The sequence below is a fragment of the Halyomorpha halys genome, unplaced genomic scaffold, assembly GCF_000696795.3.
Source record: "Halyomorpha halys isolate HHAL.00 unplaced genomic scaffold, Hhal_1.1 Scaffold409.1, whole genome shotgun sequence".
In the NCBI taxonomy this organism is placed as follows: Eukaryota; Metazoa; Arthropoda; class Insecta; order Hemiptera; family Pentatomidae; genus Halyomorpha; species Halyomorpha halys.
Window position 1 is genome coordinate 453,730 of NW_027115142.1, and position 24,712 is coordinate 478,441.

A 24,712-nucleotide genomic window follows, 5' to 3' on the forward strand; every position below is an offset into this window, starting at 1 on the left:
AATATATAAAATAAATACTGTTAGACAAAAGGTTGGTCCACTCCGATGGTCAGAGGAAGAGTGCTGCCGAGATGTGTAGGTCGTAGCTGTTGGTGCTAAATACACCGCTGCAATGGTCCAAAGTTGGTGTAGTGACTCATCGATAGTCCAAATATCCAAAAGTTGTATTAATGTATTAGGCGAGCCGACTAATTAACAAAAATTTATATTCAAGTCAAAACGCAGATAAAATCTGGTTTCGGATTGTAATGTCTGTTAACGCACTCAAAATGTCCAAACTATTAAATTATAAACGCAGACATGGCTGCTTAGATGCTCTCAGAGCCACTAATTAGCCGGAACTCATTAAAGCCGAAACACAGAAAAGGTCTGGTTTCGGACTCTAATGGTGAATAAAACACTCAAAAAATGTCTAATAAAATAACATCAACCAAACACAGACAGGGCTGCTTAGACGCTATCATGGCCACTAATTAGCCGGAACTGATATAAAAAACGAAGATGGTCGGCCCGTTGCTAGGCAACCTCTTAGCAACGGTGATCAACCCTTAGCAACTGTCTCTATTATAAAACATAAATATAATTACATATTTTTCTTTTCAAATAATTAAATCCAATTAAAATAATATAAATAAAAATAAATGTAACTAAATTAAACATTAATACAACTCAAATACTATTTACTAGGTAATTAAATATTATGGCGTTAACAGTAATTGAGGCAGTAAGGAAATACCCTGAGATTTACGGTATATACAATATCGATAACTTGAAAAAAACAAAAAAACACTTTTGATGAACAACGCAAAGTTCTGAACTTAGGAATCAATAGATTGTTTTATCATACGGTGAACTTCTTTGAATTAGTTTAGTTTCATTAGGAAGTAATTAATAAAACAGAATCAGGTAATTCTGACGTCTTTTTAAATTGTCCTCAGGTTTTTGCTTTAGAAAGGTAAAAGTTATTTGTGGATTTTAGAATATTGGTTGTCAATGAATGATGTACTAAAATCTGAATCAGAAGCCGAGCGTAGATCCAGTAAACGTAAAAAAAAATCAAGATAAAAAGGAATATGATAATATTGTTAGAATAGTAGTGGCTTAAAGATTCCATGATAATTATTTACTCTTTTTTTTCGGTTGTCACTACGACTAATATCTTTGGTGGAGCGATGTGGTTTTCTTGCCACATGGTACAGCGCTGCTAAGGTGCAGCGGCAGGCCCCCCATAGTCTCTCCATAATCAGTCCTTTTAGGGGCCAATTCGACTGTGCCCTTCCTATCGACTCGTGTGGGATCTAGGATAGAACAAGTTGTTTTAAAACCACGAATTATGTCTATTCAGAGCAGAGAGGAGGAAAATGAGGTTTTCCGTCATGAATGGTCTTCAATTTAGGAATTTCGGCCGATCACCCATCCAAGTACAAACCCAGCTTTACTTGCTCAACTTCGACTACCTGTTCTGGCTCTCTACTAAAATATAATAGTCATTGATACTTATTATACTTGCTGTTTCACTACACAAAAAAGGATATTTCAAATAATATAAATTGTTTCTTCTTCAATAACAAGTATGAGCTATAACAATATACCCTAGTGTTATATTGATTGTGATTTAATTTTTTCATACACCACAAGCTTTGAAAAATTTGGACTTCTTATATTGTGTTTGTTAAACATTCTAAGTATTTATTTATTCATAACAATTATTATTTCAATAACGATTTATTCTTAACAGGAACACGGAGACCCTCATCCACTTGCTTAAGGGAAGCCTGGGAACGGGTATCCTCGCTATGCCTGAAGCTTTCAAGAATTCAGGATTGGTTGTTGGTTCAATAGCTACAGTCATCATCGGCGCCATATGTACATACTGTCTTCATATCCTGGTAGGTGAAAAGATTGATCTGGCTTATTTTGAAACAAATTTCCAAACAACCACAAGTTGACATTTACAGAGAAACTAAAAAAATAAAATAATTCAGATTTTAAACCTTAAACTTCGATGAGTCCGAATTGGAAAGTTTGTCAAATACGCCATTAAACTTATTATTCTACAATCCTGACAACAGGATTATCAAACTTTAGTCGAACATCATGCTGTTTCCTTTAAAGTTAATCGAAAGTCCTACATTTTCACAATTTTTAGTCATGTCATCAGCGATTTAATCGGTGGTAGTAGTTTTCGATACAAAATATTGTGGTAGAGTTTAGCAAAAACTGTTTGACAATGGAAATAAAAGGTATATATTTTATTTTAAAACATAATTTTATTGATTTATTGATTATATTTTTGGTTTGTTTTTTATTATATGAAAAATCATTCACCCTCTTCCCACATTTCTTTTTAAATTTGTTTTTTACTACAAATGTAATAATTGAAAAATATAATTACTTACTTCCATTTAATATTTTTACCTAAATTCTATTGAAACCTTTCAGAATTTTACGAGGAGAGAATTATATGACGTTATGAAAAAAATTTGAGGAATGAAAATAGGTTAAGAGTTTTAATGGAATTAAAACTCATATAAATTACTATATGGCATAGAAATGACTTTGATTGTTTTCAAGCCTCTTAGCAGGATCAGTTTCTTGCATCCTAGGCTTCTTACAATTTATAATAACATATAGGCAGCCCTGTGCAGGCCTTGGCAAGGCTATTGTTGCCAATAGGCATATACTTATTTTTTAAGAGTATTAATGATTAACCCCTCAATTCTGACAGAAGACTTTACAAAGTTTTTTTAATAAATTTTAGAGAGTAACTTAATTTTTTTATATTAAATTATAATTGAAACAATATAGATACTTTAAGAGGGATGTTGGTCTGCTGGAATCAATAATAATGTATGAATACGAGAAACTTGTATAAATTTACAATGTACATGTTTAGTATTTGACATAAGGTCTCTACTTAAAAACTATATAGTTGTTTATATACTTATTTGAAACTATTTATAGGTGAAGGCCCAATATGAATTGTGCAAGAAATTAAAGGTTCCAGTATTAACCTATCCAGAGTCAATGAAAGTAGCCTTAGAGAATGGACCACACTGGCTGAGGCCTTTTGCGAATGTGTCAGCGTAAGTATATTTCAATTTTGTTTAATTTATTAATAATTATTTCCTCTTTTCATTAACATTACATTTAATTAACTGTGGGTTTTTTCAGGCCCATTGTCGATGTATTTATGATTTCTTACCAGCTTGGGATATGTTGTGTATATATAGTGTTCGTAGCTACTAATATAAAAAATGTAAGTACTGTGGATGGTTCACTAACTAGATTTTAATATTTTAAATAATAATTAATCATCTTATTATTTTATCTTCCCATTCTCCAAATATGTCACATTCCAATACCCAGCATTTCTGCTCTCCAATGGTCCTGGAGATCCAAAGATCATGGATTATGGCCACCTCCACCTTATTAGGGTACTGTACATGAATCAGAACTTTTCTGACAGATATTTTTCTGGGAACCTTGTTTTTATTTCCCAATAAATAAAAATTAAATGTTTGGCACATTTTTTCACCTATAAGTTGAAAACTATATACTCTTTTTTTTTAGATTTTTTTAAAATATTAAAGTAAATAAAACTTTTCTAAATTTTATGTCTGCAAGATTTTTTTCTTTGATCAAGAAAGGTCAAATTTTGGCTACAAAATTTTGAGTTTCTTTTCCATGTAAATCTCATTTATTTCCCTTTTTAGGGATTTTGGCTAATACAACAAAAGCACTCTTGACAATTACCCGTTTATGGTAGAAAAAAATCTTATATCTAAAATATAGAAAATATTTTGCACTTCATATATTTAGTCCCTTCAATATTTCATAAAAAAAAAAAAAATGTTCACAAATAATGAAATAAAATTGATAGTTTTATTATTGATATTTGGTTTATTGATAGTATTATCAAAATATAATTATACAACAAAAAAAATTTGCAAACATTTTGAGTTTTTACTAAAAAAAAAAACTAGGTTCCCAAAAAAATATACTGACAGTATATAGTATACATCAGATTTGTATTTAGTGAACTGAAAAACTGAGAAGGTGCTAAAAATTACAATTTCAACAAAACTTTCCTATATTTTTACCATAGTACTTAGAATTTTAGGATAACAGCCGATGTAAGCAGAATGGTTTCAAATTAAACAGTTTAAATTAGAGAAAAAGAATTTCAAATTATTATTTGCAGTTTTTCTTGGATTCATAACATCTGATTGTTCGGCCAATTGTAGTTGCTTAATTGTAATTGTAGAATTATTGAAAATAACAGCTAGGAGAATTCTGAATCAAGTCTGTCCCCCATTTACAGAGAGCAAAACAAAACTCTTTTTTTTACCAAACTACAAACTCAGTTTTTAACCATTAAATAAAATAAAAAAACTATACCATTTTTTTAATAACATTGTCCTCGTGTTGAAAAAACAGATAATTTTGAACATATATAAATCATCAATTCCACAGGAATTAATAATTAATTTGTATCTTAGGAAGATTTAAAAACTAACCAAAAATGCTGTTAGAATTTAATTTCACTCTTCTTTAAAACAGTAAATAAATGACAAAATTTAAATATATATTCCTTTTTACATAAACAAAAACTATTACATTAAATACCTTCCCTTATATCATCCAATTATTGATGGTTCCGCAAAAATTTGTTAGATTTATAAGAAAAATCAGTAATAAATATAAAGAATCAAAAGTTAATATTATTTTTAGTGGGACAATTATTTTATTTTTTAAATTCTGTTCCTAAAATAATATTTATTTTTAATACGCAGGTGGCAGATACATACATGACAGCACTGGATGAAAGGATATGGATGTTAATTCTTCTTCTGCCTCTTATTCTTATAAATATGATAAGAAATTTGAAATTACTTGCCCCCTTTTCTCAGGCTGCAAATGTAATCACTTTTGTCGGTCTGGGTATTGTAATGTACTATGTGTTTGATAAATTACCACCTATTTCTGAAAGGGAGTATGTTGGTAACCCCAGAAATTTTGCTCTGTACTTTGGAACAACACTTTTTGCCTTGGAAGCAGTGGGCGTGGTAAGTATACTTGTTAAATACATTTTCTTTCACATAGCATAACAGTTTTATTTTAATTATGATTAAAGTGAAACATCCATGATTGTGACAAATACTTTAAATACTGTGATGAGTCATTGTATATAAAATACTAAGACTTTAAATATTTTTTAAATTTATAAATGGATTTAAACTAATCATAAATTCAAAAATACAGGAATTCTGGAATATACATTAGCATTATTGGATATTATATTATAAGTTTTTTAGCATCTTCCAGAAAAACCAATATGTGAACTTTTGGCAGAGAGACTTCACTGATTGTAGATATAAAGTATCCTCAACATAATACCCAATTGATTATTAATGTGTGCTGTTCATTGATAAAAAAAAATAAGTACAAATTATGCAACTATTTTATTGAAATAGCAATTTTACTGCCTTCAGAAGTGAATAAGTAACACTTGCAATTGCTTTTCTTGTATTTTGCAATTTCTTTTTTTACCCCAACATACCATTAATAGGTTCAGGATTCAGTTGTTATGCTTTTTTATTCACATATTTATCATGAAAGCATAAGTAGAGTGACTCAAAAATTTAGAAATGTTAATTAATAAGTTTTGATTATTTAATTTAATTATAGTCTTTTGATAGAAAAAAATGCCTAAATAAATAAATGGAAACACATTTTAAATAAAGTCTGGGAACTTTTTAGATTCAAATCATATATTATAGTGATATATCAAATTTTTTTTTAATATTAATTAAAGAGTGTCTGGGCACTATTTTTTTGTTTAGATTTAATTAGTTACATGCATTCATCTCTTGGTCAGAAATATGTAGATAACAAAAAAGGTCAAGCACCATTTATATAGAAACCAATTTTAAATGTATTAAAGGCAAATGTGAGTGTAAATTATTATTTATATATGTATATGTAGTTGACCGTAAAAATTGATATATAGGAAGATGGTCAGGGTTGCGGTCACAAGTGAAACGAAAAAAACTATTTTCGTTTCACTTGTGACCGCAACCCTGACCATCTTCCTATATATGTAAATTATTATTATAGTGATTATTATTATTAAGTTTTAATAAATATTCCTCATTAATTTATTTTGTAATTTTAATGAATCAAAATTTTGTTTTTTATTCTAAAGTTAGATTTTCATTTTAGATAATAGCATTAGAAAACAACATGCAAACACCTAAGTCATTTGGAGGGTATTTTGGAGTTCTCAATAGAGGAATGACAGGAATTGTTATTATGTATGTATTTGTTGGTTTCTTCGGTTACATTAAATATGGTAATGACTGCCTGGGAAGTGTGACACTTAATCTTCCAGCAAAAGAAATGTAAGTGATACCTAAGTAACTCAAATTCAGTATGTAGTTTTACATGGTCACAATCACATTCCACACCATCATCATAATTTTAATGTGATTAATCTATTAAAATGTAATTGTATCTTGTCTATCTGTCAATTTCTCCTATGTTAAAAAAATAGTTCATGACCGAAAATATATTTTTATAATTTTATTAAAGAATTAAAAGCAGGATCAATCAGTAACAGCCTTAATTTTCCAGCTATTTTTAAATATAAATTTTAGTGATGTATATAATTGGAAGTGTGTTTGTTTGAGCACATTTGTTTTGCGTATGTATATAAGTACACATCAAATTCAAAATAGCTTCTATGAATACTTAGTATTGTTGTAAGTGGTAAAAGCCTACTTATTGTTTATTCACTCTCCTTTTATAAGTTCAGTAAGTCATGTAATCACTTACCAATGATATAAAATCTGTATTCATTACATTGTGGAATAAACATATTCAAAGTGCATTTCGAAAACTGAAGTCCATTAACCAAAAATTCTCATTCTTTGTGTTTTATAGATTGGCACAATCTGTAAATATAATTTTTGCCATAGCCATTTTCATCACCTATGCTCTTCAGTGTTACGTTCCAGTCGAGATCATATGGAACACTTATATGAAGAAAAGATATGAAAACAGCGAGCATCGGCTCCTTGTAGAGTACATCATGAGGACTGGTGTTGTCATAACAACATGTAAGTTTTCTGCCTTTTACACAATTTTGACAGATTGAACTATAATTTTATAATTTGCACCTTCCTTTATATTGTCCACTATATCTTACTCACACTTAAGCAACATTTAAGTTATACTAATAGATTTATTAGTGTTATTGAATGTTATTATTTTAATTAGTAAGTTTGTGTGAAAATAATCTTCCTTATTTAAATATTGTTTTTTTCAAAAATCAATTATTAGTCACAACATTTCGGACTATTACTTTCTTATCAATGTAGCCATCTTCAGGTATACTACAAATTTCATTTATTCAGGATATATAACAAATATCTTATGATCTTACATATGAATAAAATAATTACTTGTCAATGTTATAAGCATAGTTTTTTGTTACTATTGGATCACTCTCTACTAATCTAAAATAAAATACAGTAAACATTGTAGTCTTAAAATTTTCACTAAAACATATTTAAAATTAGGAGGATCTATTTTTCTTCATTTTTATATGAACTCTAATAAGCATGAATTGATATCAGATATATCATGTATATTACATATTCATTTTTTACATATAAAAAATGTCTATTAGTATTGTTTTAATTCCATTCTAAAATTGCTATTTTGTAATTATCATTATCTCTATATTATTCATTTTTACAATTTATTAATAATGTATTTGTAATGAGTACTTAAATTGTTTGTATCTATTTTAAAATTAATTACTTGTTATATTTTTTGTTATATGGGTGGTTTCTATTATTTTCCTAATTTATGTATAATTAAGGGTATCTATTATTTGTGGATTTATGAAATCAAAATTTTGTGTTTTCTACTATGTTGGGCCAATGCTATACTTTTCATCTTTTTATTTATGATTAAATAGTTCATTATTTATTTTTATTATGCTGTTTATGTAATATGTGTTCAAATGATTAAGACAGTTCAACTCAGCAGCACAATTTGTCTCAATCTATCTCTTCATGCAGGGTGGTCCATGAGGAAATCTCAATAATTGAGGGAGATTGATTTAACAAAAATGTAGTGCAGTCTCAGCACCACCTTCTTATCTCAATGGATTGTCAGGATATAATTTTTAAATGGTTTTCCATGAAAACCATGTTTATCATATAAAATTCCAAATTTCTGTACTCTAATTAAATGTATCTCAACTTTCATCACCAATTTCAGAATCTACCATTTTTCTATAAAACAGTAGTTTTTAGGAAAATATTGTTTCTCCTGCTGACTATTGCAGCCAAACAAAAGTAACAACATCATAGCATAAATTTTTGAGACCAGACCTTGTGAATTTTACAAAACTTAATTCATATCATAAAATTTCCAATACTATACCAGAAGGTAGTTAAATTTAGAAGAGATGTTGTGATTGAGAGATCAAATAATGTTAGATACCTACAACAGTACAAGGATGTAGTAATTTTTTGCTTTCATACTTAAATGTATCTAAAGTGGGTTACAACTGTATGCGCAATGTTATTTATTTGTAATGTTTATTTTTTGTCTACCAATTTTACTTTTTATTTATTTTCCAATCTCTTAAATAGAAAAAGAAGTAGAATCGAATAAACTGGTTGCTCATTTAATTATCTATATCTGTTTTAACCATTAGGTATATTATTTAATTTGACTAAAAAAGACTTCCCGCATAAAACCTGGTGGAGGGAATATTATTTTAACAATTTGTTAGGGAAAGGGGGGAGGCTTACTCTAAAATTTTCCAACTCACTGCAGTTGTGGGTATAATTCCTTAAACTTTGTCATTTTCATCTTTTACTTTTATATGACAGTTGTAAATTTCAATAAATACATAAAATAGAAAAAAAAAATCTTTTCTTAAACATCTTTGGAAAACTGACCCCTCTAAATACCGTTTATAAGCTTTTTTGAATATAATAACTTCTTTAAATTTACTAAATTTTACTACAATTATCATATTGTGGAGCAGGTTCTCAGATTTGTAATATTCCAAGTTTTCAGGTTTTTTAATTATTGGGATGGATGATTGTTATTTAATCCTAAGAGTTGAATAAAGTAATCCTTAATATTATTAAAGGTGTACAATTTTTATACTTCAAATAAAATTTCTATATTATTGACAACAATTTATAAATAAGTTATCATTTTATAAATTGTACTCCTATACTTGATATTTTGTAATACAAGTTAAATAAATTCTGGATGATTTTTTTTAATTATTATTATTATTTAATATAAAATTGTCACTTTGAAAATACATAATATACCTTTGATACCAGACAATGATAAACTTATTTTTCTTTGTTTAGTTTTGCTTGCCGTGGCTATTCCCAGGCTTGCTCTCTTCATCTCATTGTTCGGAGCGTTGTGTTTATCGGCTTTGGGTATCGCATTTCCAGCCATTATTGAGATTTGTGTCTACTGGCCTGATCGCCTTGGTCCTTTTTACTTCACTCTGTGGAAAGATCTTCTCCTGATACTATTTGGAATCCTGGGCTTAGTAGTGGGGACTGGTACCAGCATCAATGACATCATTGTTTCTTTTCAGTGAACAGCCAATATTAAAAAGTGAACATATCATTAGTGTTGCTTTTGCCACATTAGTATTTAAGTATATCTTGTCTGCTTTATCTGAGCCTAGGAATCCAATATGTTGCCACCCTTACAGATAATTAGACAAGAAAGGAGGTAAGTATTTGAAAATAAAAAGTAAAATGATTAATATATGTATATATAGATCTGTAAGTTAGTGGAAATATTGGATTGATATCTGACAGAATGTTAAGAAACTTTATGATACTATTACAAATGCTATAGTTTTAGTGGTTATTGTGAAGTTAATGCTCAGTTTTACAATAAGCAAATAATTTTATTTTAAACTGATTTTCACTGAAATAATTAGGTGAGCTATCATACTTTAAAAGTTAATTTTTTAATTGATGGAAGGATGTTACAAATTAATTTGTTAAAAAATTTATTGTGGCATGATGGATTCACTTTATTATCATTCTTTTTGGAGTGCAATATTTGTTGTAAATATTTTTTTAAAATGTTACTGGAGACATTTCAAAGCATAAACTGTTGCATAGTGTTGCTCTGAAAAGATGATAATTAAAATTTTGGTTGTTTTCAAAGAAGTCTATTGTTGTCAATTTACCACTATCCATCAAATGGGAACAAAATCTATATTTTTTTTAATTTATAATTTTAAGATTAAAAAAAAATCTTTTCATAATTATATGAAACAAAAAACATGCTAAAACATCCTATAAAGTTGTCTTATGAATAATTTAAACATTCAAAGATTTTTTGAAAACATCACAGAGAAATAATTCTTTTGAATTCCATCATAAATTGCACTTGTCAGTAAAACATTGTTTATTAAAAGAAAACATTTAAGTAGAATACTTAACCAAATGTTCATCACTCAATGAAATTGAAAGAATTTATTGTTAAAATTGATATTAATAATTAGAATATTAATACTGTATAAATAAACCTTAATATATATATATATATTTTATAAACTTTTCATTATGCATAAGGTTATACAAAATATCAGTGGTAAGTTATTCTCAAAGCTACAATGTATCGTTCGACACTAAAGGGTTAAATAAACAGAACTGTTATAAAATCAATCTTAGATTTTTTAAATTGGTGTAATTATGTTAACTTTTATTTGGATATAAAAAATTTGTATACATATATTTTATGTGTAATTATTATTACTGTTTATTTATTTCTATTTGGGAAGAGTAATCAATTATACAAATTTTTTGTTTATTTAAAAATCATTATAAATTAAATCTTGATGATTAAACAATGAATGAATAATATGCTTAGGTACAGATTAATATTAAATAAATCCAAAATGTATTTTTTTTCAAAGGTCATTGGCTTGGTACTAAACTATAGTTAAACTAAATTAAACTACCCCATCTAGTTTAAAGGCAATTTTTTATAACATAATGATGAAGGTAGCATTTGAATTTTTTTTTTAACACTGAATTTAGAAAATGTTATTTTTATGGTATTGACATTCAATTCAATTTCAAGAATTTTATCTAACATTAACAATTCGTTTTTTTTTTTTTTTTTTAACAGAATATTGTAATACCAGAAAACCATTTTATAATATGAAACAATGGTGAACATTTATTAGTTATAAGATTTAAACAAATTGTTGTAATGTAGTTGTTTGTTTGTAAGGAAATGTTTTTCTAGGCAATTGTGGGACTAGTTCAGTGCATTTCACTTTATGTATTTTAAAATTTTTATGAAATCAGGTCCAAGTATGTAATAAAATCAAATTAAATTATTTTTTATTTTGCTTCACTGTGAATTAAGCTATCTATGCCATGCATAGACTGATAAATTAGTAACTATAATGTGCTACAATAGTAGCGTTGTTATGTAAATAATATGTAACATATTATTTAGTATATATTAATAGATAAAATGTTGTTAATTAATATTATTTATTACATAAAACCTTATTTTTCTTCTTTGTGTTCTTATTTTTTCATAATAATTTTTTTTTATTATCAATCTTAGTAGAAGAAAAAGAATTTTTCTTTGTCGCTTTATACTATATTATAAAACTTATTATAGGAGTTACTGAAAAGATTCCAAATCTTCAAATATCCCACCTCTGTAAATACAAGAGATGGTTCCTGTGACATGTACATAAATAAACATGATATCAGATAAAAAAAAAAAATATATATATTTTTTGTTTTTAACTCAATTTTATGGAGTAGAAACAACTTTTCGTAAAAAAAAAATTTCAGTAGCATAATCTTATATCCTATTGTTTTTTCAAATACATGTGGCCATTAAAACAGATGACTAGTAGTGAGTAGCAGGTATATGCAAATGGGAAAAAGAAAAAATGAGATAGTTTGAGAAAAATGGGTATGTTTTCGATATAGGTTATCCAAAGCTTAATGGTTTCTGGAATAAGATCAAATGAAAGATGACATAGACGCAGATTCAGACTGGTTTACAAAGACTGTATAGAGACCATTTATGGTGGTAGGTGTAGACCATTCTTGTGGAAGATAGACCTAAAATAATGTAATAAGCAACTGATTCTATTATACATTCATATATGGCACTAGATCCCATTACCAGTAATTCTTGTATGATCTTATATATTTAACTTTGAGATATCATAGAATATTAGACCACCAGCTACTGAGCACAGGAAATTCAGGTATGTTTGAAGAATAAAAAGTGAGGTCAGCTCAGGTCATAAAAAATTTAAGAGGGGTAAAAAAAAAAATTCTCACAAAACATCATTGGAAAAATGGTATAGTAATTCTGACAAACATGCTCAAACATTGTAATATGTATCACTATCATCAAGCCAAAATATTTATTCTTCAGAGTAGATTAAAGGAACTACTTAGGGGTTTCGTGGAAAGCTGCATACCTTTGAAAAGAACATCGACCCCTGGTGCCCAACGTGCGGAGTTCCTATAACAGCAGAACACGTAATAATAGATTGCTCTGCCATGGAAGGACACCGAGCCAGACTGTCGAGAAAGACCGGGATTTACGCCCTCGCCGAGTCGGACTTTCCCTGTTTGATAGAAGAAGAGAATTATACCTTCTTCAAGGAGTTAATTTACGGGTGGAAGGAGGTGGTGGGCCCCACTCATTTCATGATGGGAAGGACTTGTCCGCCCAACATCGGTGAGCCACCAGAAGATGAGGAAGCTGACCCAGACTGAGACCAGGAGGGCTGGTTACTGCAGGAGGCACCCAGACGGATGCAGTGGACAAGGTGCAGCTCCATCAGTAAGACGCTAAACCTAGCGCTGGGCTGCACCACAGTGAAACAAAAAGAAAAAATTAATAATTGAATAATTAAAAAAATAATAAAAAAAAATTGGTGATCCTTGGGAGCAGTGGCATGCGCAAACCCCAGAGCACTACCCCTCTGCTCCCGCACCCCGTATGCCAGAAATGGCAAGGGAGAAGGATAAAAAAAAAAAGTATATTGAAATCAATTTTGTTTCAAACTTGAATGCTTGCGTTGATTCCCAACCTCATGAGACAGCGTTAAAATCCGATTGTCTCAGCGCCATCCTTGAATTAAATTCAAATGTTAATTTGATAGAAATGACGAATGATTTAGCGGCAAAACTTTCGAATTTTAAAAGTTGCTATAACTTTTATATATCGCTCTTCCTAGATATTTTTCAAGAGTGAAATATTATCAGAGACTAGCTGCTAACCTAAAACATTTTATTGTTAACTGATTTTTTTCTTCTATTGATATACAGAGAGGAATAAGGAGGTAGTTTTAAGGAGACTCTTTTACTGCGTCGGAAAAATATTGAAGATGTTACCATATTATGTTATGTTACCTAGACAAAAAGTCTTGGTAATTCATGAACACGGTCTTCAGTCTTCTGGTGTCAGTCTTCATAGTTCAGTCTTCTAGAATCAGTCCAATAAGTAAATCAGTGTCTTCAAGCTAACATTTAAAAAATTTAAACCATTAAAAAAATTAAAAACATTTAAATGTATCCTGTCACTGCTATAAGTTCGATTATCGTATGTAAATTGTCAGTTTTATTTACCTATGCTTCATTATACGCCCCATCATATGTAAAAAGGAAATATTATTTTTTATATGATCAAGGAAACAAAGCAAGCAAAACGAAGGACTGTTTTATTAATGTCTAATAATATGAAAATACCTTCAAGCAGTTTAAATTCAAAGCAGTTTATCAGAGAGGTTTCATAAGAGGAATTGATTGGATATTTAACACGCTAGAATATCTATCACATATGCTGTTATACATATGTTGTTGATAATCGATTGTTAAATTGGAAATATCATTCTATTAACGTAGATAAGATATTTACGTATTTTAAATGTCACTTAGAAAACTTATGGCTCGGATATTTCCTTTTTTGGAGTAGGTCTTAAGAAAACCAGAATCCCCAACAGATTGAGTTCCATCTTGAATATCAGATTTAAATTACGAAACCTCATAAGATCTTTATTGCTCTGTCGCTTTTGTGAAGTTGACCTTTTCAGCAGATTTCTCACAGAAGTTTATTATAATGATTAAATTATTAATTATTTATTATTTATTTATACTTTTGTGCTAAATTAAATTCATTTAATGAAATTTTCAAATATCGTATAATCTTCAAAAAACCTAGATTTTCACAACCATCACAGAATTAGATTCGGTAAAAGTTAAAATCCTTTATTTTTAGGAGAAGATTTCCAAACGAGTTAAAGTGGGTTCAGATTTCAACATGACAACTTTTGATCTCTGTACTAGAAAAATCATAAAGGAAAGGATCAATTAATTAAGTAACGAATTTTTGGAACGCATGCAAGTGTTAAAATATTGTTACAAAGATTAATTTGACCACACAGAAAAATATGCATAATATAAAGAGCAAAGGTTTGTACCGACTACTACAAAAGAAGGGTACTAAAATCTAAACGTTTTTCTTCGGCTGCAAGCTCCTTCCTAGTATACTAAATCAGTGAGCCCAGCGAGTTGCCTTAGGTTTTCGTTGGGCGTTCTAATATTCCTCTAATTGTTGAGAATGTTGTTCCAATTGATCATTGGAACGAGAATGAACAAAATAGAAATCTAACCAAATGGCTTCTTATAACATAGACGGCTACGGTTTTTTACTCAACTTAGCAAACAAGTAAGCACAGTTAAGAAGAATTAGATATGCCTGTGATGGTTGCGGTAGGCACAACAAAAATAACACCGTGATCTTCCCTTTTAGTTGCAGTTTTACATCTCAAGTGATTAACTCTGAAGGTAATATACTAAATTAAAAATACCTTAATTAAGTTAATTACGAAATTTATTACGGTCGAAACAAGGTGTATCTAGAAGGATGTATTGATTTTTTATAAATCATTGTTGACTTTTTCGGACTTCGGAGATATCGCAGCGGGATCTTATTAGTACTGCGACTCGAAAATAGCCTTAATAATTGAAAATAAATATTGCCGGCTCAAAAGATGGAATTTTGCCGAAGGATAAAAGCCTAACTGGGGGTATACCTACCAAAGGGTGCCCTGTAAGTGTTCACCAATATTTATATAGGAGATCTTAAAAGGGACAAAAAAGTTCATAAAGATATTGGCCCATTTTACTACAGAAGAAGATAAAAATTGATTTTTTGTGTTTTTTTTTAATCATTACATTTTTTGTTGAATAGGAAGCAGTAATTAAAAAAATATTTAAGTTTGGTAATTTTAAGTAATATGGAAGTAAGGATATGACAAAATCACTGCAAGCACTTTTTCAAAAGATATGGGACAGTAAGGTTATTCCGAACGACTAATATCATAGTGCCGATTCATAAGGAAGATAGATAGTACAACAGAATGTGGTAACTACAGACCAATATGCACATCCCAAGTAACGTATAAACTGTACGCCACTATTCTAGACAGCAGGTTATGTGCACTGATAGAGCCATAACTAGAAGAAGACCAGGCCGGATTCCGACCTGGAAGACAAACCTACGATCACATATTCCTTCTCAGAACTATGGTAGGAAAGGCATAGAATAGAAATCATAGCAATTATATAGCTTTTTTAGACCTAAAAGCTGCCTTCGATTCATTACCCCGATATGAAATTTGGAGGGCAATTAGAGCCAAAAAGAATTTCCGCAGACCTCCTGGAAGTGATGAAAACAACCTATCAAAGCCCTAAAGGAATAGTTTGTATCAATTACCGACAGTCGTCAAAGCCATTTTCTCTGGAAATAGGTGTGAAACAAGGAGATAGCCTCAGTGCATTATTATTTATTATATATTATATTATATTATATTATTTATAATATGCAGGCTTGGACTGTAGTCGATATGTGGAACATGAGGACAGTACAAGTACAGGCGTTTCTTTATGAAGACGATATCGTGCTGGTGACAGACTAAGGAAAAATTGCAACAGGCCATTATAGAATGACAAGAGGAACTCGCTTGCAAAGGAATGCGTATTAAAAGCCGCAAGAGCAAAGTTATGACTGTTGCCAGATATGAAGAGGACGTGGGCAATGTACTAATTGTAAGCAATGATGAAGTATTGGAAACAGTTGATTTCTATACCTACCTTGGAATAATTTTCAATAAATCTGTCAAAATAGACTAAGAAGTGTCCAATAGGTTAAATAAAGCAAATAGTATTTACTACCAGATATGCAATACCATTGTGGGAAAGGGGGAGTTAGGTAAGGATATCAAGCATACTATATCTTTAAAGCAATTTATCTTCCAACACTACTATATGGAAGTGAAAGTAAGATGACCCAAGACAAGCACATGAGCAGGTTTACGACTGCTGAAATTATGCTTAATTTCGACCTAATGCTTAAACTTAAGGTCAATCAACTTCTGAAAAATAATTATACAGGCCACTGAAAATTAAATTAGACTTATTACGGCCCCTAATCCGCAATGCCGCACTTTACCCCAGATTGCAAAACGTAATTTTATCGTGGAAGTACTGTCAAGAAATCATGTTGGAAGTAAAACATGGAGTTTTGGCAACATCATTCAAGTATTATAACAGTTGACGTACTTAGTCAAACTTGATGAAGGTCCAAACTCAAAACGCTATTCAAACCAGTTACAAAAATCGGAAGTGGAGGCGGTACCTATGCAAAGGAGTGTTAGGTCTGATGTTGAACCAGCAATATCTATACTATTCTCTCAAAGATCAACACCACCTTCCACTGTAGAAGAAGAGACTAACAATAGGCCTGGTCCTACTGAGATGCCAGTTCCTACAAAATCTACACCTAGAGCTCTAGGCCACCTCAAAGACTAGATCTGTTAAATAAGCGTGGGTAAGGTTGGAAATCCATGTGCAAAATTCATTGTCGATGTACGTTATAAAATTACTGGGAATTCCAATTTTGTTGATTATATTTGATTTCAACACAAATTGACACCAAAAACAATTCACATAATAAAGACTGCTTAGGGATCAAAATTATATTACATTTTCCCCTAAATAATGCTTTATCCATATTAATTAGGGATATTTAATTTCGTTTTAAACTTTCCTCGTTATTTTTATTTATATGTCTGTTCAATTTTACAGTGTTAGTATTGTTTGTATTCTTAGAATAATTAAGGAACTTATTCGTAAAATACGCTATCAAAATTATTCGTGAATTGTAGTTCATTGCACCACCAACATTTTGAATGCTGATTTCAGAGACTTTATGATAGAAAACTGTTCTTTTAAAGAATAATGTGTAATTACGAAGTGGCAACTAACAACTAACTGGTTGTTAAATTAAAACTCTGTTGTTAATAAACATTTTAATATCGTATAAGTTTTCATACTGTCAGTTATCATGTTTTACAGTAGAATTCCTCAATTATGGAAATTATTTTCGCTTATTTTACAACATATGATACTTCTAAAAAAGGGCTTGAAAATAACGAAATATTTTAGGTTAGAGCTAAATGTTGTTACAATGGGGAGAAAAATAATTTGAGTTATTTTTTGGCGTAAACAAACAGGATTTTGATTTTAAAATGCCGGACGATGACTATGACCCGTTTGCTAACAGAGAAGTGAAGAAGCCTTTATCGTAAGCTTATTGTTATTACCTATTTATTTTACTCATATCTAAACGCTAAGAACACTTTAAGTATTAATAATAATTTAAAAAATAGAAAAAAAAAAAAGATGCCGTGGAGTTGTTCCAAGACATTCATGTTCCAATACATTTCTTAGCGTCACTTAACAATACATGGTATATATAAAAAGGGGAAATATTACGATCGTGAGAAATTTCAAATCCCAGTTTTCGACAGAAAGCCATGTTTTGAGGTCTCCTGAGTCCAAATAACCATGTCTCTCAAAATGGTGTGTTTATTTTTTTTTGGGGGGGGGGGGGAGGTGTATAGGAAAAATTTTTCATAAAATAAAAAGTTGAGATTCCTACTCAGTGAAAAAAATCTCCCAATTATTTTTTACCAACCGCTGTCAAGCATTACTTAACAGAACAGGAGGTCTATATATCTACATCTTCTTTGTAAATCTTATTCAGATTTACTACTTTCTCGCCTGTTCTGAACCTTGTGCTGCATAGTCCGCTACAGCATTTCAATTCTCTTGGCTAGTCACCATCAAAGCAACTTTGTTTTCGGGAACTGATTATTTTTTTTTCCAAGTTTCATATCTCTACTTTTTCTTTAGTAAAACCTAGACAACAGAAGAAAGAATCTTCTACTTTTTAAACACGGAATGACAACTTGGGCAGGATGATCCCCCTTCCAGTGTGAAGCGGGCTAAACATGCCCTGTAAGCAGTTGAGTGAGGTAATAATCCACGGCCCCGTGTTTCCGGGATATCCATGTTGAAGTATTGGGAATCATACGGTGTGTGGGTATGCATTTATGGTTTGCCTATCTCAAAGACCAAAAGTATAAAACTGAGTATTTCTATTCTATTTAAGACTATTTCTTCAGAGAGTGAGTATGCCTGAGGTCAATGAACAGCTTTTTACCTAAAATCAACCAACCTTGCACTTTGTTGGTAGAATCGATGTTTTACATTTTTTCGTTTTTTAAGCAACTATGAATGTTTTTATTAAAATAGGTAAATCAAAGTACAATTTAGTGCTTAATAATGCCTGTATTATCTTCATTGAGATAATCTATCAGGACTTTAATTCAGAGTTAAAAAAAAAGTCTTCCTCTAAATTGCCTTCAATTTTTTATATTTCAAAAAAAAATTACCAGCTCTCATTGTTATCAATAATAAACAAACAATGGATAAACACAAAATATTAAAGAAATGATGAGTAATTAAAAAATATTGCATTATGGCTTTGTTAAACAATTGGACTCTTGAATGAACTAAATTTCTATTCATATTGGAAGAATTTATGAAGTAAATTGCAATATTGACCGAAACCCGAACTATCTTCCTCTATTTCCATTATGCCCACTTTGAGAAACCCTAAAATATGAATGTTTTTAGCAACATAAAAATATAAAAATTTTTGTTCCCAATTTTCGCCTTTGCGGATTTTTTTTTTTATTATCAAAATCTCAAAACTAGCAAAAACTTCACTACAAGCCCTCCAATCTTTAAAAATCTTGGGTTTGTAATTAAGGCAGTTGAGTGATGCACGCATAGCACCAAAATTTTTATAAACAATGTGGTTTCTATCTATCATATTGCATATCAGTCCTTCTAGATTTTTTAATGTTAATGTGTTTAGCTTAAATTAAACAAAAATTTCCTCATCTATCATGCTGAGTTTTAGCTCAGAATGTTAATAAGGTGTACCTAGTAAAAGTAGTTTTGTTTTATATGAAAGTCAGATCGGAGGTAGGGCTTCATTATACTTTTGTAATATAGAAATACTCATTAGTCCAAAGAATTCGAGAGTACAATTTTTATTCATTTAAAAATATGAAAACAATCATTTACTATTTTTGAAACAGAAAGTCTCCACCATCATTTTTATTGGTAATCTATTTAAATATTTTTGGTTTGCAAAATTCTTTCGAGATATCTCTAGTATGATGCTTTGATTTCTTAATGTATTAAATAGTATAAAGATTTATTCGTACGAGCCATCCGTTATTGAAATTAGTTTTCCTAAAATCTTCAGCTTTTCAACAGCATATTGTACGCCTAAATTACTACTATTATTTCAAGAAACTTCTCTTCAATCTGGAAAAATATTCCTCTTTTTCCGACTATAGTTAACAGTCAAATATTTTCATAGCATATTTTACACATTTTTTATTGCTACTAAAAATAAGAGGTATTTAGTTATCTCAAATAAACATAATTAAAAGTACTTTAAAAGAAGCCATTTTCAAAATTAGACATTTAAGCCCTGCCAGACTTTCAAAGAAGATACAACCTTGCAAAGATGAAATTTGATTTAATTTTACAATGATATAACGAATTTAAGGGAGTGAGGTGGCACAGTGAGTAAGGCGCTGTGCTATTAACTCCATGGACCAGGATTTGAATCCGGCTGTGGCAGATGATTATTTATTGTGACTTTAACCGTAAGTCAACGCTGTGAGTTTGGGAGCACTCCGGAATCCATCCAACCTCTGCAAAGTGGGTACCTTTAGTTGGCGAAAAATCTGGTAGCCAAGCGGGTTCTTGAACAAATCACCTTCTCGCATAACTTTTGTTCAAGAAACAGTACTTATTTACAAAGTACCGAACCTCATACCCTTAATGGTTTGTAGCGTTATGGATTTATAAACATTTTAATTAAACTATAATTATATGTTTAATGTAACTACATTAAATATATAGTTTTATTCCGTACAATATTTCGTTTTAGGTTTTTCGCATTCGAACAGACACCCAAAAACAAAGAACCTCGGTCATTTGGACTCAGTGGACCACAAACCCCGTATTTCCGTTGAAAACTTGTATACTGATTTTTTTTTTTTTGGCAGAATGAGAATACTTTTTCTCTTAAAACATATTTATTTGTGTATATTTAAAAATAATACTTATATGGGGTGTTACATTCTCTCCATTTTTTTCTTCTGGATAATTATACATCCAGGTAAAACATTTTTCTGGTTTGTTGCATTTGTAGAAAAAAAAATTGCACACTATGTCTCTAAATTTAGGCATGAGAGTTCTCATGCCATTACAGAACAGTTAAACCGTATCAAATAAACCTAATACATTTTAAATAGTGACAAATAGTTGCTTACAAAATATATTAAATTTTCATTTTTATACCAACGTTCTTACTGTATTCAAAGTTTTGGAAAGAGGAATTCATTATGTTTTAGATGTTTTATTTTCATTTGAGCGGTCTTAAAAACAAATAAGGTTCACCATCAATTTTTTTTAAGTAGTAGTTATTTGAAGTGTACTACTTTTATAAAACGTTTAAAGTCTGAGAGTCAGTTACATCCTTTGTTTCTGAAACCATTGGGATTCTCTTGAAATTAGTCATATTGAATCTTAATAATCTTAAAAGGGAAGTGCTCTATAAATTTTCAGAAAAAAACATTCATTCTGTTTTGATAGGTAGTTGAAGATTTATCACTAAGAATTTATCAGTTTTGTATTTAAAACAATTCTTATCTACAAAACTATTAAGGTATCAGCGCTGAAATTTTAGCTACTTATCATAACTCAATAAAATAACGTTTTATGCAAATTTTTAGTTTTTATTAGATTTTTCAAACTGAAAATCTGAGCGCTAGTAACGCTGTTTAAAGGTTTAGCTATTTTCTTAATCATATTCTAAAAATTCTCAGTTATGAAATTGTTAATTAATGATAAAAATAAAATGAAAAATCTGAATCGGATTTTTAAAGTGTACCACTTCTTATATATTAAGATTGAACATCTGAATGTTTATTAAGCTTTATATTATGTTAACTATATTTAAAAGCATTATTAATAAAAACGATTACAGTCTCTGTGATGAATTTTGAAATGTCATCACAATAAAAAGTTTTCTAAAAATTTTGGATCTTTAAAGACTTCTCCCTATTTAGATATTTAACATTTCTCAAGATGAAGTGTATCTTAAGATTTAAAAAAAAAAAAAACTTCAAGCCCGAAACGTGTCAGGGAAGTATTTTAATAAAAATATTACATCTATAAATTGAAAATTTGAAGGTGTTTTAGTGTTACCTAATACTGACCTAAAGCATCAAAAGAAACCAAAAATATAAAACATTAATGAATAAAAATATAGGTATGAAAATAAATAAATTTTGTACCCAACCAATTTTAAATTACTACCATAATTGGTTTTTGTTATCCATATTATATTAATTAAAATCCAATATATATTAATTATTAAATTACAGGAATGCTCTATTCATAGTCCATTTGCTTAAAGGAGCCATTGGTACTGGAGTTCTAGCAATGCCTGAATGTTTCAAAAACGCTGGATTGTTTTCAGGAACAATAATCTTATGTATCTCAGCGGTCATAATTATCCATTGTATGCTTTTAATTGTGAGTATAAAATTTTCTTTAATTAAATTTGTAGGTCGGTGTTACCTACAGTTTATATTAAGCACACAAATTGTCTTTATTGATCCCGGTGTGTAATAATTTTGATTAATTTTTCAGAACGTGTATTTTCCGCATGTTGTTTCCAAGGATGTATTATAATGAAATCATATTAAGAACATACTTATGTTTTTTTACTTACAATGTCTTGAAATACTTCAGTTTGAAAACTATTATTTTAACTAGACCATGATCATTAACTAAAACTTAATTCACAATTTTACAGTTCACTTATATTTGCAAAGTTATTAACTTTGACTTTTGATAATTATAATTCTATAAAACATTCCCATCATTTAAAAAATAATTTTTTGATCGGAACAAAAATGTGTGTTCTTGCTTTAAGATATCAAACAAGACTTCCGTCGTCGAATAGCTAAATTATTATAACAAATGTAAACGTTTTTTGCGTTATCACTTTTTGTGTTAAATAATAATTGATAATTATTTTTTGATTCTTTAAAAACTTAATTCGTTTCATATAGGTAAAATATTAAAGGAATATGGTCCGGGTGCGGTCAAAAAGAACTCAAATAGTAGATAATTATACTATTATATTGAGCCAACGTTTCGCCCCACGTTGGCTCAATAAAATAGTATAATTATCTAGTATTTGAGTTCTTTTTGACCGCACCCGGACCATATTCCTTTCATCTATATACACGGTCAATCAATAATCTTCCAGTTAAAATATTAATTTATTTTAGAACGTATTGTTGGTGTATACTATCAAAACCAATTCCTGACTATCTGCGTTTGTTTGAAATAGACTGCATTACCCAGCGTCGTGAGAAGACTTCGTATTAATTAGCAATAGCCAAGCTTTTACACTTGGTTGTATCCTCTGGGAACGTGCGAAGTGTACTACGGACAAGACACCTCTCTGTTCCGTCGAGCAATATGTAGAATTAGTGGAACAAAGGCACACGAATATGATGGAAACAATGCAGGTACAGGATCGAGGTTCGGATGCCTATCCATGGTACAAAAGATTCAATTTGGCAAAAGAGCTGGGGAAGAAGGAGGAATTTCCGATAGATCGCTCGTTTATGGAAGGCCAAGAAACATGTCCAACCCCAGTGACAGAGAGATCGGCGGAAGTAGTACTGAAGACCCTGCGAACGTAGTTCCAATATTACGGCGTTCCGGAGAGAATGTGATAACGGACGAAAGTTTGACAACGCAGAGATTAGAGCAGAGATAAAAATATTGGAGGTAACTTGGCACTTCAATACTCCAGGTTACCCGAAAAGTAGAGGCGTGATGGAATGCCTCAATAGTACCCTTATTGATAACCTATGAGTGTACTTGGTGGAGAAAGGACTCGAGCCGGACGAGACGATGGAAAGGGCGACTATCGCTAACAACCACTCGAAACATTCCGTCACAGGCATTGTTCCGTTCGAAATTGTTTCTGAATTACGTAGACGTCGCAGAGACTATCGGGATACGGCAATAGGAGAGGACACTATTGCGGTCAATAGTATGCCACGACGGAGGGGGTGGGCTAAAGTTAGGATCAGGATCGAGAGGAAGATGCAAAACCGGATGGCAAAGCAAAACCTCGGTGTCCGCGATTTTATGGGACAGATTAAAATCGGAATGGTGGTATACCGGAAAGTACAGACGAACTATGGAAAAGAATTCAGGGTGATCACAATCCGAGAACATAACGTGGAGTTTATAGGAACCAAAAAAATGTAGGTCGATACTTTTGGAGCAGTTGAAACTACCTACAGCGGTTAGTACAAGAGCTGGGAAGAAAAAAAGGCAGTCATTTCACCCAAATTAATTAATTTAATGAAAACTATGTACAATTACAAAATTGATGAGCCTGCCAAGTATAGATAGGGAGAATAAAAATGGCAGCTGTTTCAAAACGTTAAAAAAAAAAAAAGAGAGAGAGAGAGATTTTATTGTTTTTGAATTATTTACAGTTTTACAATAAACCATGATGCTCTGAGACTACAGTGTCTCATTGAACAATTTAAATTATTCACGTTTCTGGGTACAATATAAGTTTTTTGAAAACAAGTACAACAGATAACTAAAAAAGAAAAGAATATTTTTAAACATGTTAACTTCTTAAAAAAAAAAAAAAGAGATAAAATAAGAAGAAAAAAAAGAAAAGGCTAATGAAATAATAAGAATGAAATGAAAATGTATGCCCTCTGGAAATATTAGATACATAAAATGATACTATAAATACGAGTTAATTACAAAATAAAATCCTTCTTAAACAAAAGAACAAAATTAAAATAAAATAAGAAAGAGATCAAAAATAGAATATTATCAGATAAAATTATATATATATAAAATAACATTTTATTAGTATAAATTAATTATGAGAAAAAATAAATAAATATATACAAAATAAAATAAGTCAATGAATAAAAAATAAAACAAATAACATTCTTCTTGTTATGACCAAAAAGATTTAAAATATACTACCCAATGGAACTGTTGAATAAACGAAATAATCTTCTTGTACATTAAACATAATATTTTCTAAAAGTGACAAAACAAAATTGCATAATTTAAAATCCATATGAAACTATTGA

General features: G+C 30.0%; 2 protein-coding genes and 1 long non-coding RNA gene across 7 annotated transcripts in view; 2 read left to right on the forward strand and 1 right to left on the reverse strand.

Annotated features, from left to right (window-relative positions):
- Nucleotides 1-11,606, forward strand: part of LOC106682364 (proton-coupled amino acid transporter-like protein CG1139) — an 86,175-nt gene extending 74,569 nt beyond the window's left edge. For all 4 annotated transcript variants that reach the window (XM_014423168.2, XM_014423166.3, XM_014423169.3 and 1 more), the window contains 7 exons: nt 1,739-1,889; nt 2,965-3,086; nt 3,175-3,259; nt 4,797-5,069; nt 6,226-6,404; nt 6,946-7,121; nt 9,411-11,606. In XM_014423168.2, the coding sequence (XP_014278654.1) occupies nt 1,739-1,889; nt 2,965-3,086; nt 3,175-3,259; nt 4,797-5,069; nt 6,226-6,404; nt 6,946-7,121; nt 9,411-9,652 (1,228 nt within the window). In that variant the 3' untranslated portion in view covers nt 9,653-11,606. The remainder of the gene's footprint in view (nt 1-1,738; nt 1,890-2,964; nt 3,087-3,174; nt 3,260-4,796; nt 5,070-6,225; nt 6,405-6,945; nt 7,122-9,410) is intronic.
- The window catches only part of LOC106682366 (uncharacterized), a 72,472-nt gene continuing 57,185 nt past the window's right edge, over nt 9,426-24,712 (reverse strand). Inside the window, exon 4 of the long non-coding RNA XR_010844768.1 lies at nt 9,426-9,641. This is a non-coding gene — a long non-coding RNA (uncharacterized lncRNA). The remainder of the gene's footprint in view (nt 9,642-24,712) is intronic.
- LOC106682365 (proton-coupled amino acid transporter-like protein CG1139) overlaps nt 17,519-24,712 on the forward strand; it is a 56,974-nt gene continuing 49,780 nt past the window's right edge. Inside the window, exons 1-2 of one of the 2 annotated variants that reach the window (XM_067052229.1) lie at nt 17,519-17,709; nt 21,944-22,094. In XM_067052229.1, the coding sequence (XP_066908330.1) occupies nt 17,654-17,709; nt 21,944-22,094 (207 nt within the window). In that variant the 5' untranslated portion in view covers nt 17,519-17,653. The remainder of the gene's footprint in view (nt 17,710-21,943; nt 22,095-24,712) is intronic. The other variant, XM_067052230.1, reaches the window with a different exon arrangement.